Source organism: Pelecanus crispus, chromosome 28, assembly GCF_030463565.1.
Source record: "Pelecanus crispus isolate bPelCri1 chromosome 28, bPelCri1.pri, whole genome shotgun sequence".
Classification (NCBI taxonomy): domain Eukaryota; kingdom Metazoa; phylum Chordata; class Aves; order Pelecaniformes; family Pelecanidae; genus Pelecanus; species Pelecanus crispus.
Window position 1 is genome coordinate 2,335,118 of NC_134670.1, and position 8,467 is coordinate 2,343,584.

The window sequence follows — 8,467 nt, forward strand, 5'->3', positions numbered from 1 at the left end:
TGTGCAGAGCCCTTGCGCTGCCAAGGCATTTACTGAGTTACCGGCAAACGCTTGGGGTTTGGTTCAAGCCTCACCCTAAACGCTCCCACATCTCGCTAAGCGGGACGAGGATGTGTCGGTTTTCTGGACAGCATTGCAACTGGGGAAGTCAGCCCTGTGCTCGCTCACGCTAAGATTCATGTTGAAAGAAAAGCATCCTTCCTAGCACCAATTTAATGATGAAATGGCATTTAAAAATAAGCTAATTACATACTACAGTGTTCATGACCCACATTCATCTTTGGCAGAGGAACTGGGCTGCCTCATTTCATCCCAGACATTAAAAAAAATCTGCAGTTTGTGCCTATGGCGCGAGAGAAAGGGCCGGTCGCTCTGTCGCGCTCTGGACCTTCGCCAGAGGCCCGGGCACATGTATTCTTCAGCCCCGCTCTTCTGTGGGATAAAAGTGACTTTCTAATTCCGTTAGCTTTAAAAGCGACTTCAGTCTACACATACTTCTAGCTGCCATTAAAAAAAGACCTGGTTTCATTTTAATCCCAAATTGGAAATTGTTTAGTTTATCAGATTGGTCAATTTAGAGAGTTTTGTCCAGATTGGGACTTTTTTTTTCGTTGCTTCTAGCGATTATTTTCAGTTTTATGCTTTGTGTTTTGGCACATCAGCTCTCTTGGTTGGTTAAAGTTAATTTTTTTAACTGCTTTTTAAGTACCTTCGATGCTCAGGTGTAACGCGGACAGCACTGGCCTGATGTGCGCAAGACGCTCAGGGATAATCTTGGTTAAAGGCTTTTTTCTGTGCTGCTTCCTGGAAACACCGGTACGACAATTTCAGTACAGAACATGGAGTAAGTGGCGAGGGAGGAAATAATGGATTTAGGAACGTTTTTCCTTTTCCCTCCCCCCACCCCTTAGCCAGTAAGCTGGACACAGTCACATTCTATTTTCTGTACAAAACTGCATTTGGGGTGTTTGGGTTTTGGGTGGTTTTTTTTTTTTTTAATGAAACAGTGCAGGCAAGCAGCTCAGCAGTGACACGAGGGAGGCTTTTTGCACTGGGGAAGAAAAACAGGAATCAAGAAGAATTAATGACAATAATTCAGCTAGGGACTTGCCGGAGTGGGCTGTTAGGGGGCAGCCTGAGGAGAAAACATGGCCCTTTTTTCTTTTTTTTTTCTTTTTTTCAGATTCAGAAATAACTCGGCTGCTTTTTGTGACAAATCTTTGCAGCATCGCCCTCTCTGGATGCTGCCTCTTGATCCCAAATCTTCCCACGCCCCATAGCGCAGGGGCGGGGTCACGGGTGCCCTATGGGGTGCCCCATAGCGCAGGGGCGGGGTCACAGAACCCTATGGGGCGCCAGGGGGCGGGGCCGGAGGCGGAGGCAGTCTGTGCCCGCAGTGCCCTGTTGTGTGAGCGGCCGCCATCTTGTGTGGCTCCGCCCTCCCGCTGCCACGGCGCTGCCTCTGCCCAGAGCCCCCGGCCCGGCCAGGAGGAGAAGGTGGGGGACGGGGGGGGTCTGTGGGGCTGGGGGCGTCTATGGGGCCCCCTGCAGCCCCCCAGCAGCAGGAGGGGGTGGCCGGGAGCCCCCCCCCCAGCAGCAGGAGGGGGTGGCCGGGAGCCCCGCCCCCCCCCCCCCCCCCCCCCCCCCCCAGCAGCAGGAGGATCCCGAGGATTTGGGCTTGCGGGTGCAGGGCTGCAGAGCTGCGCTCATCCCGGGGCTGAGCCGTTGTTGCGCTTCCGGAACGTTCCCCGCTGTTAACGCCGACTGCTCCGGAGGAGAAGGATCCGGACCCCGCAGCTGGCTCTGCCTGCGGCTCTGGGACAGAACATCTGCCTGGGCTGGCTGTGACGGCGCTGCCGTCGCCAGGATGATTTTGCGGTTTCTTACGTGGGATTTGGCGTTGGCGATGGCCGCGCGCTGCCCCGCTGCTGCCCGTGACTTTCCGCCGTTCGGTTTCCAGGCTCGCCGTCGCTGCGTGGGCTCGGTCGCCGCCTCCGTAGCGATTTCCCGTGGGGAGTGGCGACGGAGCGCGAGCACTGCTTGGAAGGGCGCTGACGGAAAAAGCTTCAGCCGCCTCATCCGCCGAGCGTTTGATGAATAATTTCCTGTTTGCACATGTGTCAGTTGCACGTTAGAGCGTGGGGGTCAATGCGCAGCGATGCCTTCTCAGCAGGTGCAGCGATGGGAACCGGCTTCTGCGGCACGGCCGCGATCCGCTCCCAAATCTGTGCGTTCTGCAGCTCGGCTTTGCAGCCGACTGCCGGAGGGACACCGACCCTGTTCAGAGCCCAGAAAAATAAATCCCTGGGCTGCGCGATGCTCCTGGAACAGCTCTGCGATAGGAGCGTAGTGAAGCACGTGGCAGCGGGTTCATTGCGATGCCTGGCGCGCTCCGATGATGCCGGGCGGCTGGGGCTGATTTCCCAAGTTTCAGCCTCCAGCCTTGCAGTGCAGCGCTCGCGCACCGCTTGGGAAAAGCGCCCTTGGTTGGGGAGACGGGAGTCCCTCACTGCTCTGCTGCTCCCATTTTAATCCGATGAGGTGCTCAAGGGAATAACGCCGATAAAATAAAGCGTTGGTTTCGGTGAGTTCCTGTCCTGTCCGGATCCCGTGGTGTCGGTGCTGTTACGGCATTGCAGTGTGAACCTTCGCTGAGACTGTTTGGGTGGGCAGAACTGAACATTTTAATCTCGTCTGCCCTTGATTGGTTTGGAGTGGGCTTGGCAGTGTAGGGTCATGGTTGGACTGGGTGATCTTGAAGGGCTTGGCCAACCTCGACTATTCTGGGATTGTAGGATTCTAGGATTTTGTGTTTCAGTCTCGTCTGCCCTTGATTGGTTTAGTGTGGGCTTGGCAGTGTAGGTTCATGGTTGGACTGGATGCTCTTAAAGGGCTTTTCCAACCTCAATGACTCTAGGATTCTAGGATTCTGTGATTCTTTACAGTGAGAAATAGTGCAGTTCTGTGCTCAGCAGCATCCACTTTGCCCTTTAGATTTATTTGTATTTTGCGTTGTGTCGCCTAGCTGCGTTTTCACCTAATAGAAAGCGTTGGTTCCTGTCCTCATAGAAGTTTCTTTTAAACCGTTCGGAGAATTTCTGTCTCTCCTCAGTCGAAATGTTAATGCAGATTCCCACTGCGTTGTGCAAAGCTGCCTGAGATGCATTGGCCTAACGGAGCAACTCAACAACGTTACGTTCTCAATCTGTCGTTACAACCTTTGAGGTTTCCTACCAGAAAGGTGCTGAATAACACAGTACTGTGAGCTTTTGTGTTCAAAAAACGGGGAGAGGTGGCACTTGGGGACATGGTTCAGTCTCGTTTACCCTTGATTGGCTTAGAGTGGGCTTGGTAGTGTAGGTTAACGGTTGGACTGGATGATCTTAAAGGGCTTTTCCAACCTAAATGATTCTCGGATTCTATAAAAAACGGGTAGACGTGGTACTCTGGGACATGGTTCAGTCTCATCTACCCTTGATTGGTTTAGTGTGGGCTTGGCAGTGTAGGTTCATGGTTGGACTGGGTGATCTTAAAGGGCTTTTCCAACCTAAACCATTCTAGGATTCTATGATTTTCCAAGCGACGCAGGAGAACACTGGGTGGCTCGTGTGCTACTCGAGCTCTGTGGCGCTGTGGCTGCTGTCGCTCCCAGCAGCTCCGTTCCTCTGCTCCCCGTCGCCGTGCTTGCACACCTCTTTGTGCGGCTGCGTGACGGCCGCGCGTGGGGAGCTGAGTCGACAGCCCGACAAGGAGCAGGGAAACAAAAAACGAGGTGGTGGTTTTTCTGCGGGACGCATTTCTGCAGCCTGTCCCCGTGGAGTACGTGCAGCCGTGCCGAGCGACGCAGCACATGGGGTGATGGCATGGGTGGAAGAGTGGGAAGGGGCTGCCTGAGCGGCCACGAGTGACTCTGAACCCTGAGTCCCAGGCGAGCGTGAGGCCCTCCCGATGGCGATGGCCATTCCTCTGTCCTGCCTAAAAGCCTCTCTGAGCCTTCAGATGATGATAACGAGTCGAGAACTGCAGCAGTCAGTGCAAGGCAATATTTGCTTTCCCTCAGCCAGCGATGCGTTGCGTACAGGGACAAAAAATGGCCTTGGCCAAACACTGGCAAGTAGCAAACCAAGGATTTTGAGTGGAAGATACTTTAGGAATGACCTAATAGAAAAAAAATGTCCTTCATACATCCAGTTGCTGCACGGACCGGGACAGATGAGCGTGAAGTAGAGGTCGTTGCTGAAAGACTGGATGCGCAAATCACGGTTTTTGCCAAATGAGCATCTTCACGTGATTACTTTGAGCACCCGTATGTTACGGTGTACTCATAAAGCAGGCGTTTTATTTTACACAGATGCACTAGCCAACTGTCTTAATCCCCATAATTTTAGGATAATTATAGACGTGTATAGAGAAATACAGCATTGTTGCCATTAACACAATGGACGTGTTTTGAGACTGAGCTGCTTTAGCGCCATTTCGCAGCGAATCTCAACACGTCACGGTTGGAGCAGTCGCACGGACGAGGTTGTGGCGGTGCAAGCGCTCGTCTGCGCAACTTCGTGATCAAACAGGGCAGCCGGAAAAAAAAAAAAGTCCTGTGGCTCCTGCCCAGCTTTCAAAATTTGTTTGTTCTTAGTGGAACCCTTGTGTTGACCAAAAAACGCGTTTCGTTTGGGGGATTTTTGTGGGTTTTGGGGTTTTTTTTCCCAAAATTGAATAATCTTAGTGTATACTGCTTTTCTGTGAAAGAGAAATGCATTGATTCGATCCAAACCTGTCTCCAGGAGAGAGAGCTAAGATGGGAGGCTGAACTCCTACGCTTGCTGTCAGGATTTGAGGGAGAATGTATGAAAATGTCTGTTCAAATAATCAATGTGCTCGCTTCGTAGCGACAGTCGGCGTGTTGGCGAATTACCTGCGGAGGCATTCTGTACAAATAGTCCATTATTGTGCGTTGCATTTACAGAATTACTCCTTGTCTTGCAGGAAATGGAGGATAAGGCGATCAGCCTGGAAAAAGCTGAAGCAGCAAAATTGAAAGCGAGATATCCGCACCTGGGCCAGAAGCCAGGAGGCTCAGACTTCCTGAGGAAGAGGCTTAGGAAAGGGGTGAGTTGTTTATTGTCTGCAGGGTACGGACAAGAAATTCCAAAATTCCTCTATCTGTGATTTTTTTTTTCCCCCCTCCCCACTTCACAGACCTTTGCCTGAGTAAAAGCGCTAAGAAATTTAAACTTTGCGAAAGCGCAAGGCAGAGAAATCTGTTTCCACCAAGCAAACGCCAGCTTGGCAGGGTGGCTGCTAACAGCATCGATGGTTCAATTGCACTTTTCAGAGAAAACTGAACTGGGATGGTGTCTTGGTGCTGCTGTGATGGACGTCATAAAGAGCATTAAACACCGAGGGCCAGGGCCTCGTGCCTGTTCTGCACCGATCTTACCTTGCCCGTTCTTGCGTCCCAACTCTTCTTATCCCTGGTTTTAGCGCAGGAAAGCGGAGTGTCTGCTGTGCTGCACCAGGCACTGTCGGACATCGGTGGCTGGAGAGCGGCAGGGAAATTCTGAATATGCACCCTAACAAAATACCGATGGAAGGGTGAGGAGGGAGGGAGTGTTTAACTCTTGTTCCGCGTTTAGCCAGTCTCTCTTATTTTCGTGTTCAAAAAATGGGGAGAGGTGGCACTGGGGGACATGGTTCAGTCCAGTCTACCCTTGATTGGCTTGGAGTAGACTTGGCAGTGTGGGTTCATGGTTGGGCTGGATGCTCTTAAAGGGCTTTTCCAACCTAAACGATTCTAGGGAGTAAGTTAAAGGAAGAAATGGGCTCATACTCTGCTGCGTGGAAGACGGCAGGGTTTCTCAGATGCTCTTCTCAACATACGCAGGCGGCTGTAGCCCCGATTGCCTTCGGTTTGCAGCTGGGACGCGCTCTGCCCGTGGACATTTGCTGGGCAGAAGCGCTCTGCGCTGGGTGCACAGACCAGGATTGGCGCAGCTTCTCTGGCGTAGCCGTGGGCGAGAGCCTGGCTGCTCCGTGCTCCCGTGGAGCGGTTGCATTTGGGGTCTTGCAGGGACAGACACGGACACCCACCAGCAGCAGTGGCACCACTAAAGACAGGGCGATGCTGCCAGTGCTCAGCTGCTGTTTCAGTTTCTTTTGGCTTCTTCACTCTTGAAGGGCAAAACATGACTTGAGCAAAACAAGTCTTCTTCCAAATCGGATCATGGTGCGGTCTGCAGCTGCAGCGCTGGAACGCTGTGGTGTAAATAGGGATTGCGCCGTCCAAAGGATGGAATTGGGAAGGTTTATGGATAAAAGCATGTGGTTGGGACGTGCTCCTGCCTGCGTGGACAAACAGATGCGGTAGCTTGAAGGCGCTGGCAGGGAGCACCAAAAGCTTCTACAGGAGCTGCGTTGACACACGCACCAAACACCCTGGGTGTGCAAATCACTTCTCTCTGACGCTGCTGCTGCTGGACACCTGCAGTGGTTGCGCTACAGAAAATCAAGAGTGCGGCAGGGATGCGCTGCTGGAAGCACTTACATGCGGCGGGTGGTGACGGCTGTTGTTCAGCCCGCTGAGGAACGAGCCGGTATAAAGCTAATTAAGGAGTTTCTCTCCCAAAATGGCTGCAATTGTGGGCAGTAGTTGCTCCCAAAATGGCTGTGAGCAGTAGTTGCTAGCGTAAATCTGTCCTGAATCTGATTTCTGTTGGCGTCGTGGCAGTCTGTTCCAAACCAGGGGTCACACATGCCTTGGTGGCAGAGCTCAGGGTAAGGCGTGAACAAAATGCGGCTTTTCCTGAAGAACGTCTCAGCGAGCGGTTGAAGCCACGGCGCAGAGCTGGGATGCAATCCCGCGCCTCGCCGTTTCAGCCGGGCTGTGCGGCGGGTTTGGCTGTGCTAAACCATGGCTTTGGGGGCTGCGGGATCATGGCGTCACCGTTTCCACGCATGCGGAGAAGAGGTTTTCTTGTTGGCGTGCAGCTCCGCGCGGTGCCGGCGTGACGGAGCGGGCTCCGCTCTCCAGCTTCAGCTCCTGCGCCCTTTGCGTGTTCTGCGCAGCACAACTTGGTCGCCGCAACAAAATTCACAGGCCCCGAGGTTTCGCTTGCGGGAAATCACGTGCGCATGTGGTGCCAGTTTAATGGTGCGTGCAGAACCTCAACCGCGTGCTTACTCAGTGCTCAGAGTTTAGCTACGCGTGCTTAGTAGTCTTGGTAAGATTTATTTTTTTTAATCGACAGCTACCTCGCCAAATTGGGAATTCTTAAAATTTGAAGAATCTATTTAATATGTATTATGTATGTATTATTACGTAATTCATGTGCGTATCCGATAAGATTTCAGGCTGTTAAATACACGTGTGCTTTCTCTTCTAGCAAAAATACTTTGATTCTGGCGACTACAACATGGCGAGAGCGAAGCGGGACGAGCAGCTGCCCGCCGCAGCCCCCGACGCGATGGCCGTCACCGGCGACCACATCCCCACCCCGCAGGATCTGCCCCAGCGCAACGCAGCACGTGCGGCGAGCAAGCTGGCCGGCTGACGGGAGCGGCTGGGCTGCGCGACGCCGCTGACGCCCGCTGCCAACGGTGGGATCCCACCCTCGCACCCCCTCCTTCTGTCCTACGCCGAGCCGCGGGATGTTCCCTCCGCATGGCCTGTTCCCTATACATCGCCCGTTTCCTCGCGTAGGGCGGGTGCCAGCAAGTGACATCGCCAGTTCTACAACTGATGTTTCTGGCTTTTTCTTTATTTCCTCTTCGTTGCAGCGTATTTGTGTTTCATACAACCTCCGGTTGTGTTGGGGTTCTCTTCTGCGTTGGGGTTTGTTGTCTGAAATCGGGGTTCAGCCCGCGAGGCGCTGGTGGCGCAGCATGTGTGAGAGCAAAGACAGGGCTCCCAATGTTGTGTTTGTGGCCGCTTTTGAACCCGAGCGGCCTTACGCCCGTTTGGGCTCTGACCGCGGAGCTTTTCCTTGGGCAGCGTTTGCCCGTTCCGCTGTAACTCTGGGGAACCTGGTGCTTCCTGACAAATATTCCTGCGTGTGTGCAGCAGGCGTGCCGGGCTGTTTGCTGACTGCTGTGGGAAATAGCGACAGTGCCTCCAGCAATTCCAGACGGACGCTGATTTTGCTGATTTAAAGTGGGAAGGCGAAGTACTTTTTGTTTCTGACTTTGTCTAAATTTAATAACAGACTTCAGCTGCGTTTAGGTTTGTTTTTTTTTTTTTCTCTAGACCCCCATGGGCCCCATAGACCCCCATGGGCCCCATAGACCCCCCAGCCCCCTATAGCCTCCCATAGCCCCTATACTCACGGGTGGGGGGGGGTAGCTGGGCCGGCACTCCCGGCTGCGTGTGGGGCTGCCCCACACGGGGGTGCAGAGCCCCCAGGGGCTCCAGTCCGACCAGGGCCCGGGCACTGGGGGCATGGGGCAGCACGGGCCCCATAGCGCAGGGGTA

General features: G+C 53.5%; 1 protein-coding gene across 1 annotated transcript; it reads left to right on the plus strand.

Annotated features, from left to right (window-relative positions):
- Window positions 1-1,467: 1,467 nt before the first annotated feature.
- On the plus strand, window positions 1,468-7,550 carry LOC142596205 (cAMP-regulated phosphoprotein 19-like). Its single transcript, XM_075725280.1, has 3 exons — window positions 1,468-1,497; window positions 4,987-5,109; window positions 7,383-7,550. The coding sequence occupies exons 2-3, from the start codon at window positions 4,990-4,992 to the stop codon at window positions 7,548-7,550; spliced, it is 288 nt and encodes a 95-aa protein (XP_075581395.1). The 5' UTR covers window positions 1,468-1,497; window positions 4,987-4,989.
- Window positions 7,551-8,467: the final 917 nt, after the last annotated feature.

Excerpts from the sequence above, each read along its gene's own strand:
- LOC142596205 (XM_075725280.1), top strand. The coding sequence starts at position 4,990 with ATGGAGGATAAGGCGATCAGCCTGGAAAAAGCTGAAGCAGCAAAATTG. Across the intron at positions 5,110-7,382 it reads GGAAGAGGCTTAGGAAAGGG|CAAAAATACTTTGATTCTGG; the intron begins GTGAGTTGTTTA and ends TTTCTCTTCTAG.